Source organism: Phacochoerus africanus, chromosome 9 (assembly GCF_016906955.1).
Source record: "Phacochoerus africanus isolate WHEZ1 chromosome 9, ROS_Pafr_v1, whole genome shotgun sequence".
Lineage (NCBI taxonomy): Eukaryota > Metazoa > Chordata > Mammalia > Artiodactyla > Suidae > Phacochoerus > Phacochoerus africanus.
This window is the reverse complement of record NC_062552.1, coordinates 48473703-48501261: the sequence shown is the minus strand read 5'-3', so window position 1 is coordinate 48501261 and position 27559 is coordinate 48473703. Positions and strand designations below refer to the sequence as shown.

At 45.8% G+C, this 27559-nt stretch overlaps 2 protein-coding genes across 2 annotated transcripts in view; one reads left to right on the top strand and one right to left on the bottom strand.

The window, feature by feature from the left end:
• CHRNA5 (cholinergic receptor nicotinic alpha 5 subunit) overlaps positions 1 to 5473 on the top strand; it is a 42477-nt gene extending 37004 nt beyond the window's left edge. The window contains exons 5-6 of the mRNA XM_047796699.1: positions 573 to 1404; positions 4828 to 5473. Of these exons, the coding sequence (XP_047652655.1) occupies positions 573 to 1404; positions 4828 to 4989 (994 nt within the window). The 3' untranslated portion in view covers positions 4990 to 5473. The remainder of the gene's footprint in view (positions 1 to 572; positions 1405 to 4827) is intronic.
• A 3263-nt stretch (positions 5474 to 8736) lies between these two features.
• CHRNA3 (cholinergic receptor nicotinic alpha 3 subunit) lies at positions 8737 to 27313 on the bottom strand. The gene is made up of 6 exons (XM_047796698.1): positions 27067 to 27313; positions 25262 to 25401; positions 25106 to 25150; positions 23086 to 23195; positions 15305 to 16316; positions 8737 to 9233 (listed from the first exon to the last, which is right to left on the bottom strand). The coding sequence occupies exons 1-6, from the start codon at positions 27146 to 27148 to the stop codon at positions 9105 to 9107; spliced, it is 1518 nt and encodes a 505-aa protein (XP_047652654.1). The 5' UTR covers positions 27149 to 27313; the 3' UTR covers positions 8737 to 9104.
• Positions 27314 to 27559: the final 246 nt, after the last annotated feature.

The window sequence follows — 27559 nt, the reverse complement described above, 5'->3', positions numbered from 1 at the left end:
AAGGAGTATGCAAAATCGCATGAATTTTAAGATAAAGAGCAATATTTTGAAGATGTTCTTGGTGGTGGTGATGCTTCCTGCTGGACTTGTCTGGTGTGTGAGTTCACTTGGTGGCAGAGCTGAGAGGGACGGCTGTTTTCCAGTGTCGCGCCTGGCTGGAGACTGTTGTTCTCTCCCTGTCAGGGCAGGAAGCATCCAGTACTTGGCGTGGATGGGGAGGAGCACTGTGGGCAGCCTAGGAATGTGGATTCAGGTTCTGACTCTGTGCACGTCCATTGTAATAAGTAGCCTAATCACATTCTGTATAAAGTGAGATCATTTCAACCACTTGAATCTCAGGATTCTGTCAGTTTAGCTCTGTCCCGGAGCCGATGTGGAAAGAGGGGTTCCTTTTCAGCAGAGTAGATTTTTAAAGGCCATGACCTTAAACTAGAGTCCCATACTTGTAGCAGGTATATCTCAAGTATAATAATTTTGAAAGCATTTCGTGCGCCGGTATAAGCTTAGGCTTGTAAAACGCACGCCCAGGATGGTTAATCTCTACATTGTTACTATGTGCATGTGTATTTCAGTGCAGATGGACGTTTCGAAGGGGCCAGTACCAAAACTGTCGTCAGGTACGACGGCACTGTTACCTGGATGCCACCGGCAAACTACAAAAGTTCCTGCACCATCGATGTCACATTTTTCCCATTTGACCTCCAAAACTGTTCCATGAAATTCGGTTCTTGGACTTATGACGGATCCCAGGTTGATATCATTTTGGAAGACCAAGATGTGGACAAGAGAGATTTTTTCGATAATGGAGAATGGGAAATTGTGAGCGCTACGGGAAGCAAAGGAAACAGAACCGACAGCTGTTGCTGGTACCCTTACATCACTTACTCATTTGTCATTAAGCGCCTGCCCCTCTTTTACACCTTGTTCCTTATTATACCCTGTATTGGGCTCTCGTTTTTAACCGTACTTGTCTTCTATCTTCCTTCAAATGAAGGTGAAAAGATTTGTCTCTGCACTTCCGTACTTGTCTCTCTGACCGTCTTCCTCCTTGTAATTGAAGAGATCATACCCTCGTCTTCCAAAGTCATCCCTCTGATTGGAGAGTACCTGGTGTTTACCATGATCTTTGTGACACTGTCCATCATGGTCACTGTCTTTGCCATCAACATCCATCACCGCTCCTCTGCAACCCACAACGCCATGGCTCCATGGGTCCGCAAGATATTTCTTCACAAGCTTCCCAAGCTGCTTTGCATGCAGAGCCACGTAGACAGGTACTTCGGTCAGAAGGAGGAAACGGAGAGCAGCAGTGGACCGCAGTCTTCTAGAGACACCCTGGAGGCGGCACTTGATTCTATTCGCTATATCATGAGACACGTCATGAAGGAGAATGATGTCCGTGAGGTACCTGTCCACATGCGTGCATGCGTGTGTGTGTTTACAAAGGCTGATCTCCTTCGAGGTTAGGCTGGGCGAACAGTGTGACCTTTACGGCTAAGCATAGACTGAGGGCCAGAAGTGTTGACACGCTGTCCTGTAAAAGATTGCTGCTAAAATGTGTTTCAGTTAAAACATGTGCAAAATGTGGCACGTACACAAATGTCACTGCTCCATTTTCCCCATCAGCATCCTTAAAAAACTGTGTTACGCTGAGGCATCGTAATCCGGCCGTTCATTTCTTGGCTTTGACGTGATTCACCATTTCCAGTTTTTAAAAAACTAATTAATTAAAAAAAATTTTTGGTCTTTTTAGGGCTGCACCCGCAGCATATGGAAGTTCTCAGGCTAGGGGGTCGAATTGGAACTGTAGCTGCCGGCCTACAGCAATGCCAGATTCAAGCTGCATCTACACTGGATCCTTAACCCATTGAGCGAGGCCAGGGATTGAATCTGCATCCTCATGGATACTAGTCAGATTTGTTTCTGCTGAGCCAGGACAAGAACTCCTAACTGTTTAAATTTTGTCTTCAGTAACTTTGTTTCAGAATTCTGTGATAATCTGCAGGCACAACTGCATTGTAATTTATCAAAAGTGATTTTATTTCTTAAAGAATGGAGGCATTATAAATTTAGCCAAGGTCTTTTTCTAGGATAAATCTTTTTGCAGTTCACTTACAAGAGAATGGTAGTGAAATTAAAAGCAGTCAGGTATTCTCAGGTGTTACGTATTATACATCAGGGTGTACATGTGAAGCATAGTGTAGTACTTAATAATATGCTTAATTTGCTTAAAAACAAAAATTTGCTCAACAATTTATTACAGAAAAATAACTCATTGGCTCCTTCTTTGTTTTATTAATGTTTTGCAAGAATCAAACAAGAATATATTTTATTCATGTGATCATATTGAACTGGAGTCCTTTCAAAACATGTAATATTTCGGAGTTCCTTTGTGGCTCAGTGGGTTAAGGACCTGACATTGTCTCTGTGAGGATGCGGGTTCAATCCTTGGCCTCACTCAGCAGTGAAGGATCTGGCATTGCTGCGAGCTGTGGCATAGGTCGCAGATGCAGCTCTAATTTGAACCCTAGCCTAGGAACTTCCATATGCCACAGGTGTGGCCATTAAAAAAATGTAATATTTCAATCTTATTACTATCTTTTATTTGTCTCGTGTAACATTTTTAGAGCTATGATTGTAATACTATTTTCATAATTGAGTTTACTTTGAACAGTCTCATTAAAATTATGTGAATTCTTTCACAAATATGGAGAACAAACTAGTGGTTGCCAGTGGTGAAAGGGAAGAGGGAGAAAGATAGGGGTTAGGGGATTAAGAGGTACAAACTTCTATGTATAAAATGATAAATTATAAGGATATATTGTACATGGAGTTCCTGTCGTGGCTCAGTGGTTAACGAATCCGACTAGGAACCATGAGGTTGCAGGTTCCATCCCTGGCCTTGCTCAGTGGGTTAAGGATCTGGTGTTGCTCTGAGCTGTGGTGTAGGTCGAAGACGCGGCTTGGATCCCATGTTGCTGTGGCTGTGGTGTAGGCTGGCAGCTACAGCTCTGATTCAACCCCTAGCCTGGGAACCTCCATATGCTGTGGAAGAGGCCCAAGAAATGGCAAAAAAAAAAAAAAGGATATATTGTACAGCACAGGGAATATAGCCAACATTTTATAATAAATGGAGTATAATTTATAAAAATTTTGATTCACTATGCTATACACTTGAAACTAATATATTGTAAATCAAAAAATAATAAAATAGTACCTAGCATTAAAAATATATATGAATTCTAATCTCTAAAGCTTTTTTAAATGGAAAATTTTTTAGCAGGTATGGTAGGCAGATGGAATGAATCTGTAAAATAACAGCCCTCTCCGCCAAGGAATGTTTGACATATGTTTCTAATAAACTCTTTTAAAAAATTATTGAGAAATAGTTGATTTACAATGTTATATTAATTTTTGCTGTATAGCAAAGTGATTCAGTTTATATATATATATACATATATCTACATATATGTATATATATATACACACACACATATATACACTTTTTCTAATAAATTTTTTGTTTTGCTTTTTAGGGCCACACCTGTGGCACACTGAAATTCCCCAGCTAGGGTTCATAGTGGAGCTGTAGCTGTGGTCTACACCACAGCCACAGCAATGCCAGATCCTTAACCCACTGAGGGATGCCAGGGACCCAACCTGTATCCTCATGGATGTTAGTAGGGTTCATTACCATTGAGCCACAATGGGAACTCCTTCTAATAAACTTTTAATCCTGTGGATTATCAAGTTCCTATTTGCTATAAATAGTTTATAAAGTGAGGCTACCAATGGAGTCTTGAAAAATATAGATATTAGGCAGATTGAAAAAGAATTTAATGAATGTCTGCAAAGTGTTGGGCAAAATGGTCAGGGCTCTTTCCATGAATAAATGGGGCTTATTTTCAGGGGAAAAACTAAGCAGAGAAGTGGTAAGCTGTTAATCCATTAAATTCTACATATCCTGAAACATGGAGAACAGTTCCTATGGAAGACCCCACGCTTCAGAGCAGAAGGCTAGGGAAACCCCTTGTTAAGGACATGGCCTTATGGGAGGAGCCTCTGGTGCTCAGGGCCTGGTCTTAGCCTGCACCTTGCCTTGAGGTCACTCAGACCTGCTGAGCCAGCTCCCTGCCTGGGCTGCAAAAACGGGGAGGGAATGCCTTACAGGCCAGCAGATCTGAACTCATGAGCTGAATTCAGGGGCCCTAGGAAACCCAAGACTAAATAATCAGGTGAGGTGAGGAAGATAAATATATCTATTTCAGCTGCTGAATATATATTATTTGGACTAGCTTTTGTCTTGAAATTAACCTCAGGCTGCATTATCTTTAAAAATTAAAATAAGTAAACACTACCGAGCCAGAATAAGTAAGAGAAATAATTGTATATAGTAAGAATAATTAAAAAAAATTTACTACGAAATATTCGAGTACTATATTTTGATTAAAAAAAAATCTATCAAGGGAGTTCCCACTGTGGCTCAGAGATAACAAACTCAACTAGTATCTGTGAGGACTTGTGTTCAATGCCTGGCCTTGGTCTCCGGGTTAAGGATCTGGTGTTGCCGTGAGCTGTGGTGTAGGTTGCAGACATGGGTCAGATTCTGTATTGCTGTGGCTGTGGTGTAGGCTGGCAGCTACAGCTCCGATTTGACCCCTAGCCTGGGAACTTCCGTATGCTGCAAGTGCAGTCCTAAAAAAAAAAAAAGACAAAAATGTATCAAAATGAGCCATTTGTATTATACTGCAAGTCAATTTGTAAATTAACTAGTTATGTCATGTCTTTTAATTATTTAATGTGTTTTTATTTTTTCTTTTGATACAGGTTGTTGAAGATTGGAAATTCATAGCCCAAGTTCTTGATCGGATGTTTCTGTGGACTTTTCTCCTGGTTTCAATTGTTGGATCTCTTGGGCTTTTTGTTCCTGTTATTTATAAATGGGCAAATATAGTAGTACCAATTCATATTGGAAATGCAAATAAGTGATACTTCCCAAAAGACAGTAGCAGGAATTTAGTTAAAAGGCACATATCTATTATGACCCTATAAAAATTCTGAAAATGCAAATTAGGTTTAAATCTGGTGCAAGCCCTAATAGATGACAGTTACCAACATTGCTTCATCTTAATAGATTGCCCATTAGAACACTTAGCTGCATGACTGAAGTATGATACTAACATTTGATTTTATAAAAATAGCAAAATGTTATCTAAACTGTACTAGTAAAAAATGTTTGTATCCTGGCAAATAATTCTACTTTGTAATCAACAGTGAAGTTCATCTTTTGACTGAGCTGGAAAATTCCGGTTGTATTTGAAGACTGATTCCAAAACTTTCTGCATTTGGTAAAGGTACACATTTAAAAATTCTCTTGCCCTGTGTTTATTGGGTAACAGCTAATATTTAGTATAATATTATACTGCTATATTAAATAATCCGACTGCTTGGTATCATAATGACTGAATATGATATTTCTTTTCTATAACCAATATTTTTAAAAAATGAAAAATGGGGACTGTGAACTCCTTTAAGGCTTATTTTATTTTTTAGATGCTTAAACTGAACAATTATTGTATTAACTATTTTTACAGCTTACCTTCCATTGTGAAATCAACAACTCATGTGGACATGCAGTAACATATCATTAATTTCAATCCTCTTGTTCACATTTTCCACAATTAATAGAACCACCTTCTATATAAATTTATCCTTGATCTTAGAAGTATCTACTACAATTAAGTGAAATCCATTTTAACAATCTGTCTGTGGATACTACTAAATTATTCTGTGAAAAAGCCATCTTCCAAGATTCAAGATTGCATTCTAATTATGTATAATTAGGCACCTTGTTACATACCTATAATGTTTCAATTTTTTCTCTTTCAACAGTTACTGTACAAGAATCTTACGGCTGCAAGGGCCTTTAGACATAATGTAATCTTAGCCTATTACAGCTTACTTAGTACAGTGTCATGTATCACAGGTAGAGAAGATAAAATTTCATCTCTAAATGACTCTGATTCAACTATGACTGGGAAGAAAATACTGATAGAAATCTTGCATTTGATTTAGAACTCTGAGCTCTTGAGAGAACAAATGCCTTATTTATTCACAGCAAGTAACTGGTTTAAGTTCAAGTCAACACTCTTTGGAAGGCGTTAGGGGATCCTGTCTAATTTGCATTTTATTGTAGCTCCGTGTTTAATGCTGTTTGATGAGTGAGTCTCCTTGCTTGATGAGTTTAAATTGCCTGGTGGCTGTCATAGCATGTATACATCCCTGATGCCTCTTCTTAGATCTCCATTACTGTTACTTTAAAATTTTTGCATGTAAATACATTTTATAGAAATCTTCTTTTGACTTACTGAAACACGAGTCAGAGTGGGTTGCAATTTTGTCAGTTTTATTTTTGCACAGGAAAAACATCGTAAGGACTAGTGAGAAGAGTGCAATGGTCTCTGTGAATCACCAACTCTTGCCAGTGGTTATTCAGATTCAGAAGTGAAGGAGTTCCCTGGTGGCACAGCAGGTTAAGGATCTGGTGTTGTCACTGCTGTGGCTCAGTTGGCTACTGTGGCGCAGGTTCAGTCCCTAGCCCAGGAACTTCCACATGCCAGGGACATGGCAAAAAAAAAAAAAAAAATGGAGTATGGGGTACTCACTCCTTAATAACTTCTCTAAAGCAATGGTTCTCAGCCAGGAGCAGTCTTGCCCTGAGGGGACATTTAACAATCTTTGGAGACACTTTGGGTTGTCACACCTGGTGAGGGATGGGGATAGGTGTCTAGTGGATAGTGGCCAAGGTGCTGCTGAAGATCTTACAATGCATAGGACAGACCCTACCCCCCGACACAGAGTTGTCTGGCTCCAAATGCTAATAGTGCTGAGGTTGAGAAACCCTGTTTATCCTGGCCATGCGCACAGCATATGGAAGTTCCCAAGCCAGGCATTGAATCTGCGCCACAGCAGTGACAACACTGGATCCCTGAATCCTTAACCCGCTAGGCTATCAGACTCTGAGAAACTCTGTTCTAAAGGTTCATTAATAATGAATGTGTGGAGTTCCCATTGTGGCTCAGTGGGTTAAGAACTTGACTAGTATCCATGAGGATGTGGGTTCAATTCCTGGGCTCACTCAGTGGGTTAAGGATCCGGTGTTGCCGCAAGTCACAGCATAGGTCAGAGATGCAGCTTGGACCTGTGTGTTGTGGCATAGGCCAGCAACTGCAGCTCTGATTCCACATGCTATGGGTGCGACTCTAAAGAGACAAAAACAATGAGTGTGTGACTAGCCATGATTTCTCATAGTATAAAAATTTAGAATTATGTGAGATAGATAATTGAGGTCCTCTGCGGTGGGGGCATGGACCTTTAGACTCTTGAAAAGCAGTTTCAAAAAAAAGAAGTGGTGCATGGTAAGAAATAATAGTAGTGAGGTCTTGCTGAAATAGTATACAACTTCAAGGAGATTATGGGCCAAAGAAGAAAACCATCCATTATGTCTCAACCACCAAAGGAAAAAAAAAAATAGTTTTCATTTTAACATGGTCCATAGCACAGCATGCTATTTATCACTGTAGAAGAATTATGTTTTGACATTTCTTTTCCTTACCCAAAAGGTTGGTTAAATATTCATTTACATATAATACTCTTGACATTTTTCTTGCATGAATCATTTTTTTCCAACAAAAATCAAGACTACTGGTTAATAAGTAAACCTTGAAATGCCAAAAACAAAGCCAGTAGCTTGATTATAGGAAGTGTGTTACTATTAAGAGCTAAAATATAAGACCTAAAACTATAAAACTCTTAGAGGAAAACAGGACAAATGCATTATAACATTGGATTTGGCAGTGATTTCTTGGACACGAGAAGCACAGGTAACAAAAGAAAAAAACAGACAAATTGGACTTCATGAAAATTTAAAAATTTTGTGCATTGAAAGACACTATCAACAGTAAAAAGGCAAAGCACAGAATGGGAGAAAATATTTGCAAATCATATACCTGATGAAGGATTAATAGTATATAGAGAGCTCCTAAAACTTAACAACAACAAAACCAAACAACCCAATTCAAAAATGAGCAAAGATCTTGTTTTTGGTCTTGCCCTTGGAACAGATGTTTGTATGGAAGTTTCCAGGCCAGGGATCAAACCTGAGCCACGGCAGTGACAACGCTGGGTCCTTAATAGCTAGGTCACCAGGGAACACCACAAAGATCTTGAATGGACATTTTTCCAAAGAAGAGATATGCTTGGCCAATAAGCACATGAAAAGATGCTCAAAATCACTAATCATTAGATACAAATCAAAACTACAATGAGATACTGCCTCACAACCAATAGATTTGCTGTTATCCAAACACCAGAAAATAGTAAGTATGATGAAGTTTTCCAGTAGAGAAACTGGAACCCTTGTGCATTGTTGGTTGGCATGTAAAATGGTATAGCCGTGGTGGAAAACAGTATGGAGTTTTTTTAAAAATTAAAAACAGAATTACCATAGGATTGAGCAATGGCACTTTTGGGTATCTACTCAAAAGAATTGAAAGCAAGTTATCACAGAGATATCTGTACACCCATGTTCATAGCAATGTTATCCACAACAGCTAAAACAGATGAATGGATAAGGAAAATGTATATACTTAACAGTGGAATATTATTCAGCCTTAAAAAGTAAGGAAATTCCGCCATATGTTACAACATGGATGAACCTTGAGAACATTATGCAAAGTGAACTAGGCCAGTCACATAAAGACAAATACTGTATGATCTCACCTGTATGTGGTACTTAGAATCGTCAAAATCAGAAAGACAAAGTATAATAGTGGTTGCTGGCAGGGAGGGGAGAATGGTGAGTTACTTTAATTGGTCTAGAGTTTCAGTTTTACAAAATGAAAGAGTTACGGGGATGGATGGGGATCATGGTTACACAACAAGGTGAATGTATTGAATAGCACTGAACTGTGCACTTAAGCATGGTTAAGATGATAAACTTTATGCTAAGTGTATTTTACCCCAATAAAAAATACAATTAAAAAGAGCCTCCTTCCCCCAACACACACATAAGTAAGCTCAGGCTTATGTGCTGAGCTTAGTGCTTATGCATCATCCCTGGCCATCAGGGGTTGCAGAAACAATCCTGCTGTCCCTAAAATGCACACCAGGATGAAAACCCACAGGAAAATACGATCAATCACCATGGCAACATACTTCCAATCGTCTTGAATCTGAAAGACAAAAGCAAAGATCATGAAAGAGGAAGAAAAGCAGGAAGAAAAAGACAAAGTAAACACATTTTCAATATCGAATATTTAATAAACATGTTTCTGTAGGAGAAGCCATCCTGCCATCAATATGCCAAAGAACTTTTTTTTCCTAATTCATGTAGTCTGAGGAAATCTACAATTCTCAAGATCTTTTTTGTGCACTAGAAAAACTAGGAATAAAATATCTGTTATGGTACATCTGCTTTAAATCAGAAATTTCTTAATGTATACATAACCACCTTTTTTTTTCCCCCCCTACATTGAATTCCAATTTATAAAGTTAGTTAAAACTAGTTACTTGACTGATGCCTCTGGAGGAGGATCCTGGGCCTTTGTTGCAAAAGCTGATGCAATCCAACATCATTTCCCGCTATTTCAAAGTACTAGCTCATATCCCGTTCTAGATACTAATTTCCTTTTGCCATGAAAGGAGCACATCGGGGCAAGCCCATCATCTCTCTTTCTTTTCCACTGCCCCCAGCTCCACAATGCCCAACTAGCCAACTATTATCTTCAATTATACGGGCAAAGTATCACGGAATTTCTGTAGAATTAGAGAACAGGTTGAACATCAGAAATAATTTCTGGCAATAAAGTAGAAGATGGAAGAAAGAGCGAGACTAATTGCATATAATAGAGCTTCAATTTAGGCCTGAAATAGGAAGAAGAATTGTACATTAATTATACTCCTAGACAACTCAGAAAGCAAGGAAACCATAATTGAATTGAGGAAAAAGAGAACCCATGAATCAACTGATTTGAAGAAATAATCACATAATAAAGAGGCAGCATGTGATTTAGTAATTTAATTAAGTGCACTGAAATAGGGCTGGGAGACAGGGTTTTTATTTCACCATTATGAGCCTGAGTAAATGTGTCCTCTTGATGACACTGAGAAGTCAATGGATTAGAACTATAATGCCCTATTTGTCACAAGATGCTTTATATAAATTCCTAAGACTTTGGTTTATAAAAGCTTCAAATATGCAATAGACCCTGTGATTCCTACCAACACCCCCACCCCACCCCCAGCCACTGGCTAAACCTCCTAAGACTCTAGGAGGCAGTGGGGTAGGAAAATGGAGACTCATTATAATCCTGGCTCATGTTCCTTTCTAGGTGTAAGAATCTGGGTAAATTAAGTGACCCCTTTTAGCCTCAGTTTCCTTATGGGTAAAAAGGGGATGAGAACAGTATCTACCTCAGACAGTTGTTATAAGGATGAAATGAAATACATGCTTGGCACAGGGTCCTTAGTGAATAATACCTTTGGATATTAATATTGGCTCTTTTTTTTGTCTTTTTTTTTGCCTTTTCTAGGGTCCCACGGCATATGGAGGTTCCCAGGCTGGGGGTTGAATTGGAGTCGTAGCCACTGGCCTACACCAGAGCCACAGCAACGGGGGATCCAAGCCGCGTCTGCAACCTATACCACAGCTCACAGCAACACCGGATCCTTAACCTACTGAGCAAGGCCAGGGATTGAACCCCCAACCTCATGGTTCCTAGTCGGATTCCTTAACCACTGAGCCATGACAGGAACTCCAAATATTGGCTTTTAAAATAACCATTAACCAAGTATAAATCTCCCTCTGAAACAATTCACATGGTTTTATCCTGGACAGCAAAGATGAGACTTGAGTCTTACACACGCATACAGGTCATCCTGCAAACAGAGCTGGGTGAAAGTTAATTTTCTGTCTAACTCTGGGTATTTAAGTCACAATGATATTGGCCATTCTCTGGAAACTTGGGCACTTTTTCTTTTTACAGCCGTGCCTGTGGCATGTGCAAGTTCCCAGGCCAGGGGCTGAATCAAAGCTGCAGCTGCAGCCTATCCCCCACAGCAATGCAAGATCTGAGCTGCATCTGCAACCTACACTGCAGCTCGTGGCAACATCAGATCCTTAACCCACTGAGTGAGGTCAGGGATTGAACCTGCATCCTCATGGACACTATGTTGGATTCTTGACCCACTGAGCCACAATGGGAACTCCAGCTTTGGCACTTATGAGTTCAAGTAGATGAATATTAGGCAAAATGGTGAACTAGCCCAAGCGCCTGGCTCCCTCTGCCAGTCCAACTCTGGAACTGTCCCAGAAATAAGAGGAGACCATGCTTTAAAGATGGGAAATGTCGCCTGGCAAACACAAGCAGAGGGGTTGGAGGAGCAGGAGGAGGGTCTTGGAGGGACGCACAGGGGAGGACTTTGGAGCTGTGTTCTCTTCTACCCTAACACTGTGTCTCTTTCCAGCCTGCCACTCCCAGCCCAGAGATGCAGGCAGGGTCACTTGGAGGCAAAGCAGCACCTGGCCAAGGTGCAGAGCGGGTGCCCATTGACTGGTGGAGCCTGATGTTTCCCTCCTTGCTGCCCCACATCAAAGACAAGCAACCGAGTTGAATGAAAGGAACATGGAGGAGATCAGAGCCTGGTGGGAGGTCAAGAGAAGTCCCTGGAGGGGAGGAAGCACCCCTGAAGGAGGGTCCGGCCCTGTTTGTGGCCCTGCAGGTCCTCTGCCTTATGGAGCCTGGGTTTGCGCCCCTCCCTCCAACACAATTCAGGAAGGATGGCTGACACCCCCAGAGAAAGTGAGTTTATAGGCCCCCAATACACAACATTAGGTATTTGAAAGAAAATTCATGGAACAGATAAGCTGAGGATCTAAACCAAACATGATATTCTCTAGGAGAGAATATTGCAAACATGAAGTGTGAACAAGCTGTTATAGAAGAATCAAGTGGAAATACAAGGGTGAAAAGTAGCAATAAAGACCTCAAGAGCTTCGGTGACTGGCAGGGGTAAATACAGTCCCAGAAAGAAACAGAAGAGTGAGGCCCTTTCCTATGGCACCAGAAAGGAAAAGAACAACACTTGGGTTACCTTAAAACTTCTCTGAAATGACACTGAAAAATGACACTGGCAAAAAGGCCAGGGAGTATTATTTTTTAAGTATGTAAGGAAAACAACTTCAACCCTAGAATTTTGTATCCAGCTAAACTTTCTCTTTAAAGTGAAGGCACAAAAAAAGTGAATGGAAAACATGAAATAAAATGACCAAAATGTAGCTAACCCTCATAAAACAGTCATTACAACACATGGAAATAAATCATCAATGAAAAGTCAGACTCTGGTTGGAATGAATGAAATAACAGATATACATACATATATATATTTCTTTGTAAATTTCCACCAAATAGAAAACAAGTTGTCTCAGGATATGATCAGAAGAAGATCATGGCTCTGCTCTATGCACATCTCTCAGACTTCAGGAGCAACTCCTACAGAGGAACCAACCTTGGAATGATCAGCTATCAGAACCATCAACAGAGACTATTAATGTGGGATCACAAGCTCCCTACTTAGTTCTCTAACTTGTAACTCAATCCTAGCCCTATCTGAACTTACAGTATTTGTTAAAGTCTTCACTAATAAGACCAAGTGTGAGCAAGTGGGGATGACCAACACAAACACAAACAACAGCCAAGGCAGGTGACACAATGACACTTCTGTCCCTTTAGGACCCAGTGTGTCCAGGGATGGTTGTTCACAGGCTTTCAGCATGCTTGGGAGATGGCTCTGGGAGAACTGAGCCTGTTTAGTCCAAGTTCCTGAGAGCCCAGGACAGTTAAAACCAGCTAAGAGGGAGCCAGAGAATTAGGAAATTAAAAATATTCTTGGAAAATGGTTTTAGAAGCATGTCAGTCACTCAGTAAGAGAAAAAGAAGGAATTCTTCAGACTGAGTAGGCCTCTTTATTCTAAGACTTGTCACCCTTTCATAAACAGGTGCAACCCACTGGCCTGTGGTCCTCATTTCTGCTTTCTCTGGAAAAACTGGAGGATCTAACAACAGTGGGGCCACATTCCCCCAAGGTAACAAACAGATGACCAGAGGTGAGTGGTGGCTGCCACTCGAGATGAACCATGTTCCTGTAGTTGACCACAGTCAGGCCGTTCACTCATTTCTCATTTACCTTCCTGGCATGTCACCTATGATACCTCTTTCAGTAACATTTTTAGAAAAATGTCTGTCTCCATCACATGTCTTGTGGAAATCTAACACTAACCAAAACTCTTGGGAAGCTCTAACATTCTGTATGGTGCCCAGTAAATGATTTTTTGGAATAAAGACAGTTTTGAAGAGCCTGACAAAGACTATGGGTACTTAGAGCTCAGTCTTTAGCAAATTGTCATGAACTTAAAAGAAGTGATCATTTAGAAAGTGGATCAAGAAACAGTAGAGAATAATCTGCAGAAGTGATTAGTGGCAGACAAATGAGAGATTTTCCCAACCATTTCCTTAAAGTCCAACAACTGCTTCTACTGAATTTAAAGAAGTGCCTGACTTCCTGGTTAAATTGCTGGCATCAGCGGGAGATTTTACATTGTTATAGTCACAAGGCTCATAGTTGCTCAGAGGGTGGGACGAAGACACAGGGCAGCTGTCTCCCTCCTGTGTCTCCCACTTTGGTAGGCCATTCACAGCAGAATGAAAGAGGCTCCAGACATTCCCTCCCAATGTTAATTACCTACAGTGCATCAGAAGCTGAAATTATCTGCTAATTAGCTCTTTGCTAATAAGCAACTTAAGGCAGAGCCAGTTAAATTTAAAGCAGAGCTTCTTACAGCATTATTGAACGTGATTCTGGAAACCCTGGAGGGAAACAAGGTGGGAGCAGCCAAACCCAGAAGTGTAAAACTTCCCCATTATTAATCCCTGTCACTAATTCTAGCATGAGATTTTTGGAGGAAATAGTTCGCCCAGTTACAAAGACACGGGCAAGAGTTTGAATAGCTATTTCATGAAAGAAGATATCCAAATGGCCAGTAAGCATATGAAAAAGAGCCCTAATCACTACTCCACAGGGACGTGCTAATTAAAAGTGAGAGATGCCCCTTCACCCACGTTGGCGAGGATGAGGATGCGTAGCGTAGCTGCTGAAACTCTCAAATCTTGCCCTGGGGGCGTGTCAATCAGCTCAAACCCTTTGGAAACCTCGCAGTGTCCACTAAAGTGAAACGTGCTTCTCTCCAGTGATCTAGCAATTCCACTACTACGTATGTATCCATGAGAAATGAGCATATATATTCACCAAACGACATGTAGAAGAATCTTTATGGCAGCTTTATTCTTAATAGCCCCGAATAGAAACGAACAAGTGTCCAACAACTGTAGAATGAAAAAAACAGAGGGCAATGTTGTCATATTGCAGAATATTGAGCACTAATAAAAATGATCCAAAAGAATAAACCTTAGACATTTTGTTGAATGAAAGAAGTCAGATATGAAAGAGTTTTTACTATGCAATTCCATTCATAGGAAGTTCAAGAGGGGGTAAAACTACTCCATGTAAAAGAGGTCAGGATCAGTGGTTACTGAGGAAGGAGGAGGGGGAGGAGGCACTGGCGGGGGTGGGGAGCAGGGGGGGCGCACAAGGGAACTTTCTCAGGCACTGGAAACACTCTATATCTTTCCCTAGATCATAGTTGACGGGTATACACATAGTGTGAAAATCCACTGAGCTGTACACTTAAGAGACTTGTCCTTTATGCCCACTTAAATTGGGCAAGGGGATGACGTGACGTTTAAAATGTCAGCAGCTGATCAATACTGACTGGAGATCATCTGGCCTCTTGCCCTTTGCAGCCAACATCCGAATCCACTCAGGGCATCAGGTGTTCCCACAGCCCAGACGGGGGCAGGCCAGTAGCTACATGCAGGGCACACCTCACAAGCTTTAGCATCCCATTTTACAGGTGAGCAGACAGACCCATAGAGGTGGGGCAGCACATCCAAGAACATATAACTGGTAACGAGAACACTGACAAAAGTAACTTAAAACACCCTAATTCAACGTGGGAAGAAACCAAACCAAAATGCTTTAAAAAAAAAAAAGGAGGAGGAGCTGGTCTAAACACAAGCCACTGATGCCAGTCTAATTCCTTAACCCCACCCTAAGCCTTGCCCATATGGACCCAGTAAATGTTTGTTGAATGAATGAATGACCGATGTCATAAGAGACATATCCTTACCTCTTTGGCTTCATTTTGCGCTTTCATATTTTCAGCAATGTACCTGACACTTTGGATAGCTTCTTTAATTTCCGGCGACAGCGCAGAGAGGGACAGCACGGCGTCAACAGATTCAGAACTGGAGCTCCTCGTGAGGTTGGCACTGAAATTTGAGATTTTTACCCGGCGGTGGTGGCAGTAGCCACACAGCCCGTCCTGACAGGGGTAGCCTTCCTTGCAGCCCTTGGACTCGGTACGGTTGAAGCAGTTCAGGTTTGAGAGCTCAGCGCTATGGAAGGGTCTGGGCTTCGGAGCGTTACCCTCGGTGCTCACTGGCCTGGTCATGAACATGACCCTGGGGAGCAGGTCCAGGAATACAGTCTTCACCCATGTGGGCATCGTGTGCGTGGTTGGGGTCCTGTAGTGCACGTTGAGCACGAACACAGTGATGACGATGGACAGGGTTACAAAAATCATGGTGAACAGGAGATACTCGCCGATCAGGGGGATCACCAGTGACGTGGACGGGATGGTCTCGGTGATCACCAGGAGAAACACGGTCAAGGAGAGGAGGACCGAGATGCAGAGGGTCACCTTCTCGCCGCAGTCGGAGGGCAGGTAGAAGACAAGCACGGTCAGGAAGGAGATGAGCAGGCAGGGGATGATGAGGTTGATGGTGTAGAACAGAGGCAGGCGCCGGATGTACAGTGAGTACGTGATGTCCGGGTAGATCTCCTCGCAGCAGTTGTACTTGATGTCGTGTTTGTAGCCGGGGGCTTTGATGATGGCCCACTCGCCGCTCTCCCAGTAGTCCTTGAGGTTCATGGAGGAGCCGATCAGGACCAGGTCGATTTTTGCCTTGTCGTAGGACCACGAGCCGAACTTCATGGTGCAGTTCTGGTAATCAAATGGGAAGTAGGTCACGTCGATTTTGCACGAGCTCTTAAAGATGGCCGGGGGGATCCAGGTCACTTCCCCCGTGTACTTGAGTAACGCTTTGGTCTTGTCGTCCACCTGGAAGTCCCCCACAGCGCTGCAAGGACAAAGAGGAGGACTGTGGCACACAGGTCGTTACCAGTGGTCGTCAAGTCCAGCTTCTCACACCACCAGCAGGTACACAGCAAGTCACGATTTGTCAGACTGTGGAATATGAGAGCTCGAAGTGCCGTGAAAGGTCGCCCCGTTCCCCACCCCATGTGCCGGTGGGGATACTGGGGCTTAGGACCCCCGCCCCCCACCACCCTGTCATAGTCATCACCCAGGGGGATGCTACTGGTTCATTCCACACCGTAAACTCCCAACTTGATATTTATTGAGACACACCCAGTGCCAGAGATGGTTTTCTCCTTTCATTAAAGAAATAACAGAAATCAATGCAAGAGGTCATCCGGAGGCAGGTGTTTACAAGAGCTTTGGGGATGTTTGCCACTTGCCGTCTCTGTGGTTTGGCACTTGTTAATGCCTCCTCATTCTGTCTCCATTGGGTGCCCAGTGTGTGACACACATGTATGTGAAACCAGACTGTGGACCTGGAAGGGGCTGCAAAGACCACTGTGGAGCCCACTCCCATTCATCTGAGCCAGTTTGATGGGTCTAGTAACAGGTCCTGCCTCTGGATCCTGATTCTGCTGTTCGCCACACTCCCCATTCTTCCCTGCACTGCATTAGAGGGAATAACCCATGTTTTCTGATTCCTTGTCTTTCAAGTCCAGTAAGACAGGTCCCTTTGCCATCTGTGTTCCTGTCTTTCCCCATTTTCTCCCCGTGTTCCTTCTCCCTTCCTTTTAGCTATGTGCACCCTGGCCTCCCTCCCTATTTCTTTTTTTTCTTGCCACTTTTGCAGAAGTTCCCAGGCTAGGGGTCAAATTGGAGCTGCAGCTGCCAGCCTACACCACAGCCACAGCCAAGGCAACAACAGATATGGGCCACGTCTGTGACCTACACTACAGCTTGTGGCAATGACGGATCCTTTAACCTGCTGAGCGAGGCCAGGGATGGAACCCACATCCTTATGGACTAGGATGAGGGATCTTTTAACCCACTGAGTCACCACAGGAACCCCTGACTTTCTTTCTATGCAGAGATATACGTGATTCCTAGGACTGGTCTGTTGGTATTTATCAGCTGGTTTGTGCAATGGAAGATTTGCTGGTGACCAACTCAACACCCTGTCCGGTCTCGCCTCTGAGAGTGAAGCCTGTCTCTCCTTGTGACAATGGCCTTGCCGCCCAGTGAAGGCTCTTGACATTTCGCTGGGTCAGCCTGTGAAGGTGTTCATGTCCTAAAGGGAACCATCCCCGAACCCATTTGCCTGAAGAGCGGAAAAAGATGACAACCTAAATGTTTAGGGATATCCTGTCTTCTTGTTCCTGGACAGAACTGTGTGAAAACAGAAGGGGACGTTTCAGGGCCTCCCACCCTCACGTGGTGTCTATGGAGCAGGACAGTGATTACACGTGAAGACGAGGTGCCAAATCCACTGCCTGCCTTTACTCCAGCCGCCTGGGTTGCTGCAAAGGTGCCCTGCTGGGTTATACACTCGTTGGCCCACTTTTCTCCTTCTGGGCCCCCAGTTTCCCACAGGAAGATGAATCCCAGCTCCTGGCCCCAGAAGAAAGGAGGGCTATGAGAGGGGGATGCGGGGTCAGGGGGGACCCGCACAGCCCCGAATGGACTTGAGTACGTTTGGCCCTGAGGAGGTCCGGGAGACTGGCCCACACCAGACAGAGGGCTGAGGGCACCCTGGGAAAGGCAGAGGCTGCCAGAACAACCTTCCTGATAGCATCATGGATCAACAAAATAGACCTTCAGAGCCCAGGGTCTGGTCCAGGAGTTGGCAAATCATGGTTCACCAGCCTGGCCCCTATTTCTGTAAATAAATGCTGACTGGTGCAAACCTTTTTGGTGTCCACTGTCTAGGGCTACTTTTGAACTATGAGGGCAGGGCTGAGCAGCCGTGACAAGAGTCCACAAGGCCCACAAAACTTATAAGAATTACTCCCCAGCCCTTCACAGAACAGTCTATCTAGTCTGATCCCCTCCTTTTACTGAAGAGGAATCTGAAGGTCAGAGAGCAGGACCCACCTGCTCAGGATCCAACAGACAGCTGGTGGCTGAGCCTTGAACCTGAGTCATCAAGTGTGTGTCCAAAAGGCCAAACACCAGAGATCAGCTTACCTTGGTTGCTGGTGTGCATTTCTGCTATTTTCCAGGGTTCCTGGTACTGTGGCTGCTGCCTACAGAGCCCCGGGTTGTGTCTGCCCAGACCAGGAGGCCTGCTGGCGGCAGTGTCAGCAGCCTAGCTCTGCCACTGGGAGACAGAAGATGAAGACCTCGCCGGGGACTGGGGCCTGGCACGGCCCCAGCCACACAGAGCGCACTTGGTAAGCATTAGTTGACTGAATGAATGACCGGAAAACAAATGATCTTACCCCGTGGGTGCCTAAGAGATGAGGGTCAGCAGAGGGGGGGAAGGTCAAAGCCAGTGTGTTGCTGAACCGTGTGAGTTGATTAAAAGAGGAGGAGGCAGGGACGGTTCAGATGATGAGCAGGGGGCATCTGAGCGAGGGTGATGATGTGAGAAAGATATAATAGCATCTGTTTCTTTCTTTCTTTCTTTCTTTTTCTCTTCTCTCTCTCTCTCTCTTTCTCTTTCTCTTTCTCTTTCTTTCTTTCGCTTTTTAGGGCCACACCAGCTGCACATGGAGGTTCCATGCTAGGGGGCCAATCGGAGCTGCAGCTGCTGACCAACACCACAGCCACAGCAACGTCGGATCTTTAATCCACCAAATGAGGCCAGGGATTGAACCCATGTCCTCATGGATTCAACTCAGGTTCGTTAACCACTGAGCCACAGCAGGAACTCTGGCTTCCGTTTCTTTAATCTCTCCACATTTCCTCAGAAAAATAGGGCAATCTATGGCAACAAGATAGCAAAAGAAAAAACAAAACAAAACAAAAAAAGCGCTGTCCACAACGTCTGCAAAGTTAGGCTATGGAGAACCCCATGCACCCCAGATACGAGAGTGTGGGGTTGAGTCACCACCAGCAGCAGGCCCTACATGGGATTCTTGTGGGATTAGCTGCTGTGGAGGTGGCCAAGCTGAGTTCTCTTATCTTGAGATCCCCAGATAGAATCATCAAGAAGTATCCGCCCTTGAAAAAAGAAGACCTTAGGGTTCCCGCTGTGGCGCAACGGGATCGGCAGTATCTTGAGAGCATTGGGACATAGGTTTGATCCCTGGCCTGGCACAGTGGGTTAAGGATCCGGCATTGTCACGATTGCAGCTTAGGTCACAACTGTGGCTCAGATCTGATCCCTGGCCTGAGATCTCCATACGCCTTGGGGCAACCAAAACCAAAAAGCAAAAACCCACAAACGTCTGCATTTGTGTCATATCCTGAGCAAAGGGAACACCGAAACAGGGAGGGCGCCACAGGTTCCAGTTTGTGGGAGAGGACAGATGGGCGTCCCCCGAGGCCTGCAGAGCGGTCTGGGCTGGTGTGGGCTCTCAAGCTCAGAAAGACCCACCCTTCCAAACTGCTCTCTAGAGGACAGAGACCCACCCCGAGCAAAGCTGCCTAGGGTAGGATCCAAATTGAACAGGGTGGGAGACAGGCTGAGAAGACGTTCAGAAACTAGAGAAGCAGTTGTCTAGAAGGCGCAGGTCTTGGGCTTCGGAGGTGTCCACGCAGAGCATTTTAATGCTTCAAGGGAACTCCCAAGTAAGTAACACAAGGGTCCCACCCCTACTTATTCCCCCCACCACCCCCATCCCTGGGGAGCCCATCTTAAAAGTACAGCAAAGACCATCTATTGAACCAAGAGCAACCAAAAAAAAAAGGGTTAGCCTGAACCCCATCTTAACATAAGAAACATATCAAAAATAATTGAATAACACACAAGCAGGTAAGTGCACATCACAAAAATAGAGCCACAGAGCAAATGAAACCGACAATCTGATATTTCAAATTAAACTAAAGGAAACTAAGCAATCTTTTACAACTGTAAAAGAGCAGCATAAATCAGAAACGTTAAGAAATAATTTGGGTTAGCAGTGGGAGGATGACTAAAGAGCTGGCAGATCTTAGGAAAGAATAGGAAAAAATGAAATTTTAAACATCTCATTTTAGAAATAAAGACTAGGAGTTCCCATCGTGGTGCAGCGGAAACATGGTTCCAACTAGGAACCATGAGGTTGTGGATTCGACCCCTGGCCTCACGCAGTGGGTTAAGGATCCGGTGATGCTGTGAGCTGTGGTGTAGGTCACAGATGTGGCTCGGATCCCACGTTGCTGTGGCTGTGGTGTAGGCCAGAAGCTATAGCTCCAATTGACCCCTAGCCTGAGAACTCCCATGTGCCATGGGTGTGGCTCTAAAAAGACAAAAAATAAAATAAAGACTGAGCTAAAACATTACATTAAGCAGACACCATGGAAAGTGTAGTGATGGGAATAAAAAAACAGAAAGAAAAAAATTATTTTAAAAAAGTGACAAAAAAGAATTTGAGAGAAAATAACATAGACTATAGGTAAAGAAGTTCCAATATATGTGAAAATGAAGTTGCTGGAGAGATAAAGCAATAGAACAAATCTTAAAAACTCTGATTCACAAAACATTTACTGGAATGAAAAGAAGGCTTATTATGTATCTGGTACAGAGTAAAAAACTAGATTCTAAAGATAAAAGAAAAAAATATCTTTGGGTTACCCAAGAAAAAGAACAACCCACTTAAAAACAAGCTGACTCTGCATCCCAATTTAAACCAGGACAGTGCTGGTTTACATCTGTGGTCCTGGCACACTTATTACTAGAGCTTCCTTTCTCTTGCCAAAGTCACCAGATTTTACAAGAAAAAGAATATTCGATTGACATTAGTTGTCACCATGAGTCAGCATTTTAAAGATTTTCATAGAAGGGAAATAGGAGCCAAAGATTTTATATCAGCGAAAATGACCTAAAAGAATTGCCTGAAAAGGCTACAGTCAATTATGAACTTGTGAGAACTTACGCTATATTGTGTCCAAGAACACTTCCTGAGGATTCTACTAAAGAATGAACTTCAGAAGACCAAAAAAAAAAAAAAAAAAAATCAAGGAGAAACTCTCACCAGAGGTTCAGTCCTGAGAAACCAAAGTTTTAACAAGGAGAGAAGACTTGGATGATTTTCTGTAAATGTTATTTTCAGCTTCAGATTCCAAGGAAATTCCTTAGGATATTTGTTCCTCTCCACATCCGATTTGAAGCATTTCACCATGTCTCTCAGTAGTGTTAAAAGCATACATCCTACAGTACTCCAGCTGTTCACCCAAGATTGCCAGCAAAAAAGCAGCTATGAAATTCAAATCGTAAGATTAAAATCTGTGCCCCCTTTCTTAATTTTAGCTTAGCAAAAATTCTCACCACCCTGCCCGGCTCCCTGAGAGCCTTTGGACCAGGAGATTCCTAGGATGGTTCATATTCTGCAAGCCAGTGTAATTTATCTTCTGTCTCAGTTCTTTAAGGACCAATTTACAAACTGCATGAAAGAAACATATTTATGAATGCTGTCTTTTCTTGGGAAAGCAATAAATGAAACATGGACCATCTTTGGAATGGTTCTTTTAGCCAGTGCCTAAAAAGTGGGATTCAGCCAAAAAACATAGCATCTCTAGTCCCAATACTAATAGCGAAACATTAATTTGTACTAACAGAGCATAAAAACCTAAACACAGAATGGTTTTATTCATTAAAATCAGATTAGGTTAATTCTATATGAAGAGTTTTGCTGAAATAGGCTTAATGTGGATTTTTATTTTGTTTGTTTGTTTTTTTTGTCTTTTTAGGGCCACACTCACGGCATATGGAGGTTCCTAGGCTAGGGGCCAAATCAGAACTGTAGCAACTGGCCTACACCACAGCCACAGCCATGTGGGATCCAAGCCGCATCTGCGACCTACACCACAGCTTATGCAAACACTGGATCCTAAACCCACTGAGTGAGGCCAGGGATCAAACCTGCATCCTCATGGATACTAGCAGGGTTCATTAACCACAGAGCCATGACAGGAACTCCAACTTAATGGTTTTTTAAGACATTATAATGCCAGAGATAAAGCACAGGTGCAAAAATGAAGCTTTCTAATACTAGAGAACAAACTGGTATATACTGTAAAACATCAATTAAGATTACACTTGCCTAATAACAGAGGTTAAACATGTCAGGTTTGTGTGGGCTTAGGGAAGAGAGGCAGGTTTTGCAGTTACCGCGATGGGCAAATTCACACCGGCAGAGGAAGAACCTTTGCAAGAAAGAGGGGAGGCTTTCTACAGCTGGTGGGCAGAGGCACACAGGCAGCATCGGGCAGGGGCAGGGAGCATTCATCAGGAAGGTAGAAGAATGAAGCTTGCCTGTGTCCTAACCCGGGGGGGAGGGAGGGGGGGACGGCACCCAGCTTACAGGGAAGGTCAGGTCCCAGGGAGGGCCTTAGTGATACACCCCCCTACCCCACAACACACACACCTGGATTGCCTTCCTCACCCTTCCTCCAGTCTGTACTAGCATATTTGGGCACCGTAACTCAGGCCTGCCTTTCCTGGTGCCTGGTCAACTCCTAGAGGCAAAGGGAGGGGGCATCTATTTTGTGCCACTGTACCTCTGGCACCTGGCATAGAGTAGATGCTCAATAAATACCTGTGGAATGAACCAAATGAAGCCCTCTTGGCAAAGGTCCCGGGAAGGCTGGGCTATAGAGCACAGCAGTCCAAGGACCCGGGTCCAGGCTGACAGCCCTGAGAGGGTGGGGGCCACCAAGCACCTTACTTGTTATATAGCACAATGTCTGGCTTCCAGATCTTCTGCGCAGGGACACGCATGAACTCCGCCCCATCATAGTCGGAGGGGTTCCACTTCAGCTTGTAGTCATTCCAGATCTGGGGGGGAGAGGGCAGCGGAAGAGCCAGCATGGTGTTGCTTCTCATGACACCACCCACCCTGCTGACCTCCCCGCCTCTGCGGTATGTCACAGCCACCTCCTTGACCCAGACCACATTGGCCCACTTTGTCATGTGGGTGCTTGTGGGGGAGACAGCACTGGGTTGAGTGTGCAGGCTGCCTCCTGGCTGACAGGAGCCACTGCCTCTGTGATTGGGATGGGCCCAGCCCTTATCTGGCTTTCTCCAGTCATTTTCAGTGCCAAGTCTGGGTCCCTGCCTTAAGCTCCTGCTGCTTATGGCCCTGAAATGGCTCAGACATGCCGTGAAGCCCCAGTAACAGCACTAAAGACACACGGAACCGCTGTCCACCTCCTGGTTAAGCAGGGAAGGCCTCTGAAGGGTTCTGGGGAAGGAGCCATGATCCCACCAGCCCAAGGAGTGTCTGGGTGCAGAGGCTGGGAGATCTGAATCCGGAGCACCTGAGGACTGAGAGATAAGGCTGGAGGGATGGGAGCCCCAGAGCGGAATGGGTGTCACGCCTACCAGCCTCCCGGGAAGGAAGGCTTCATGAGCTGAGTGCTGAGTTGGCTGGGCCAGTGGAAGGATCACCCTTAGGCCAGTGAGTTATCTGTCCACCTCTGCACAAAGGCTCCCTGAGGAGAACAAGGGGAAGCTGAATTCTTTGGCCTCAATCTAAACAGCAAAATCCAGAACCCTTGCTCCCACCCTCCCAGCAACAACACACGGCATAGGATTCTGACTTAAGGATGAGTTTTTAGCAAGAGGAAGAGGCCCACCCTAGACACTCCAGGCCCAGGCCAGCCCCATTGTGTGTGAGCATGGAGGTGTCTCTTTCCAGGCTGCAATCTGTCATCTGTGACTTGAGGGCCTGGACCCTGTAGTCCTTCCAAGGGGCTGCAAAGCAGTGCATGTGACCCCAAGTCCAGGAAGAGACAGACCAGCTGAAGTCCACACTGGAGTATCCGGCTGTGGGCGTAGGGACCTCCAGGGAGCGTGCCCCTCCAGGAAGGCATCCTGGTTGGCTCTGCGGTCACTGTAGGCCTGTGTGACTGCTCTGGGGCCAGTGCCACCCATCCCCGCTCTTTTCCCCCTTCCTCTGGAGGCAGAGGGCCTGAAGAGGGGCTCTGGGGACCCAGGCATCCCCAGGCGAGCTGGCCACAGACCACTGGGAAGACAGGCTTCCAACAAGGTGAGCAGGTGAAGCCAAGCACTGGGGTGCCTCATCCTTACCGGTGGTCAGGGGCTGGGTGGTGTACCATGGCTCATGGCTAGTTGGAAGCCCCCATGCACTGTCATTGACAGGGGAGGTGGCTTTTTTTGGGGGGGAAGCAACTGAGGTGTAGCTAAGCAGATGCCTCAGGACCCTGGAAGTGAACTTGGTGGCTGCCCGTCCTCCTCCTTTACCTCCCAGAAGCCTCCCCTCTTTTCTTTCTCAGAAAACCACAGTGGTCCTTGATCAGAGCTTACTGTGGCCTGGAATGGTCCCTTCTCCATGGAAGGGATGTTTGCATTCTGTCCTGCAGGCTGTGGGGGGAAGCAGCCATTTTCCCTCTCAGGCATCCTCACTCCCAGTTGGGCAACGGAAAGGGAAAATCAAAACACAACTTTCCCACAGAAGCAGGAGTAGCCCTCCTATCCCTGTCCCTGACATGATCCCCCTGAATGATCACAAGAGCCCCCGAGCCCCGCAGAAGAGAGAGGACCAGTAAGAGTGAACAGGTGTTGTGTGCTGGCCACCGGGGTGTGGCTGAAAAAAATTCAGCCAGCCAGTGGACCCCTGATCTGGGTCCCTGGGAGCAAAGTGGGGGCTTTGGCCCTTGGTTCACAGACAGCAAATAAAGTAGTCACCACCAGGGGGCAGCAGTGCTCAGGGTCTGGTCACTCACTTGCTTGAGCCACAAGTTGGTCTCCATGATTTGGTTTACTTCATCCTAGAAAGAGATTAAAGTAGATGTTGAATTACAAAAACAAGACTGATTCTGGGAAAGGCTGTTCCAGAAGCTCCATACCCCACGACCATGGCTTGTGGCTCTGGCACTCACCACTTTCACCAGCTGAGACATGGACACCTCAAACTGGATGATCACAGGGTCAGACACATTGGCCACTGGCCGGATGATCTCATTGTAATCTTCAAACAGCCGCTCAAACAGACGATGCTCAGCGTCGGAGGTGCTGGCCGCTGAGGGAAGTAACCCTGTCAGATCCTGAGGAAGTCATCACTTTCCCTCACAGCCACCTACAGCCTCCTTCCCACCTGCTGGGGGTTCTGTCTGGAACTCCAGACTTGCAGTCTCACTCCTTCAAGTTACAGATTGAGAAACTGAGACCCAAGAGAGGAGGGATTCCAAGAGGTCACACATTCAGTGAGGACCAGAATGGTTATAAGCCCAGGCTCTGAATTTGGATCACTCTGGTGCAAATCCTGACAAACTGCTGGTGAGCTGTGTGAGCTTAGGCATGTGGCTTAACCTCTCTGAACCTCAGTTTCTTCATCTGTAGAAATAAAGATTATAAATGTATCCACCTTGTAGAGCTGTTATGAGTAAGTGCCTAGCTCAGTGCTAGCCTATGGTAATAGCTCAAGAGCTGTCTTTACCTTCTTTGTTATTCCAGGGCAGGTGTGTGATACCAGTGCCATCTGCCTGGGTACAGCACCTCACTGCTTCCACGATGGCAAGGTGACCAGACCACTCTCAAGACAAGGCAACATGGGGTCACCCAGGGCCAGAGAGAGACTGAGGCCCAGGACTGGGGCTCTCCTTCCCACCTAGGGTCCTGTAGGGGTTTGGCCACCAACTCTCTTAGAAGCAGGTACCTGCATGGCTCCCATGGTTCCTGCCCTTGCTGTCTTCACAGCCAGATCAAAGACCCTTTCCTCTCAGAAACCCTTGGGGACCCTCTTTGTTTATAAGCCACACCCCAGGCATCTTGAGTCAGCTGTTTGGTGCTTCCCATTTACAGATCTGGGCACAACCTGGGGAGAGGATGAGGGGAATCCTTGGTGAAGTCCAACCCACTTCTCTAGGGATATGGACCTCTCCCCGCTCCCCCTAAACAAAGGAGAGGCCACGGGGGGCGGGAGGGGAGCCCAGTGGGATGTGCTCCGATCACCGGGCGGGAGGTGGGGACAGAAACAGAACGCTGGGTGCAGGGCCACAACCGCTCTCCCAACCTAGAGAGCGCCAGCAGCCTTGCCAAATCCCTCCTCCCTCGCCCCTTGGTATCTACCAGCCCTCCCAGGCTTTTTGGCGGCGGGTTAGGGCCGGCTTCTCCCTAGCAGGTTCTTCTTAGACACCAGGCAGAGGACAGAGGCGCGCTCCGCTGCTATAGGGGTCTCAAAGCAGCCGGCCAGGAGCGTAGAGAGGCCAAGACGACGAGGAGAGACCGGCGCCCCCAAAGCGACTCCCTCCTCTGCCCCAGCTGGCTCCGGTCAAGTCTTTAGCCATCTCTGGCCTCAGCTTTCCCATCTATTCGCAAAATGAGGGGGTGGGCAGAATGCAGATGGCGGAATCCACGGCCTGGACGAACTCCGCGCCCACTCAGGGCGCGGAGCAGGACGATGGGCAGGGCAGGGACTCGAATCTGTACCCTGGGCCGGGGAAGGAAGGGCTCCTGTGAAGGCCCTCCCCGCGCCTCCCGTCCGCGCTCAAATGTCTCTCAAAGAGGAGGAAACCGAGTGGGAAACGCGCACCCCCCCCAACTCGCCGCCGGCCGGGAGCCAGTCCACCGGCCACCGCGCCCTTCTCCCCCCTTCTCGCACTCCACACCACAACCCCTTCGGACCCCCAGTCCCCGCTCGGTCGAGGTACTCGTCCCTCAGTGCCCCCTCGACCCGCGCCCGCACCTGGCAGCAGCAGAAGCAGCAGCGGTAGCACCCGGAGCAGCGAGAGACTAGCAACTCGGACTCTGCCCGGATGGGCGCCCATGGTTGGTGGGCTGGCTCTGACCAGAGGCTCCGCGCGGACGGGACGGACGGCGTGGGGCGTTCGGCACGAGCGGAGCCAGACCGTCGGGAGCCCGGCGGCAGCGGCGAAGACAGACTCGCCCCACTGGGCTGCACACGCAGCCCGCTCCCTCCAAGCGAGACCCGGGCGCGGCGCGTGCGGCCAAGGCTGCTCCGCCCCCAACCCCGCCCCCAACCCCGGCGCTGCCCCGCCCGCCGCTGTGGGTTTCGCCCGCCCGGGAGAAGAGGGACCGGCGGGCCCTAGTGTGCTGTGCCGGCGGTCTCACCCCTCCCTCTGTGGTCCCTGCAGCCCAAGGACGGCTGCGCGCCTGGTCAACCGTAGCCCGTACTGGCAGACCACGGGCAAGAATAGAGGCTGAATCTCTGTCTCTGG

Coding starts and splice junctions, on each gene's coding strand:
- CHRNA3 (XM_047796698.1), bottom strand. CDS start 27,148: ATGGGCGCCCATCCGGGCAGAGTCCGAGTTGCTAGTCTCTCGCTGCTC. Junction 23,196..25,105: donor CCAACTTGTGGCTCAAGCAA/GTGAGTGACCAG, acceptor TCTCCCCCCCAG/ATCTGGAATGACTACAAGCT. Junction 16,317..23,085: donor GACATTGTGCTATATAACAA/GTAAGGTGCTTG, acceptor TTGTCCTTGCAG/CGCTGTGGGGGACTTCCAGG.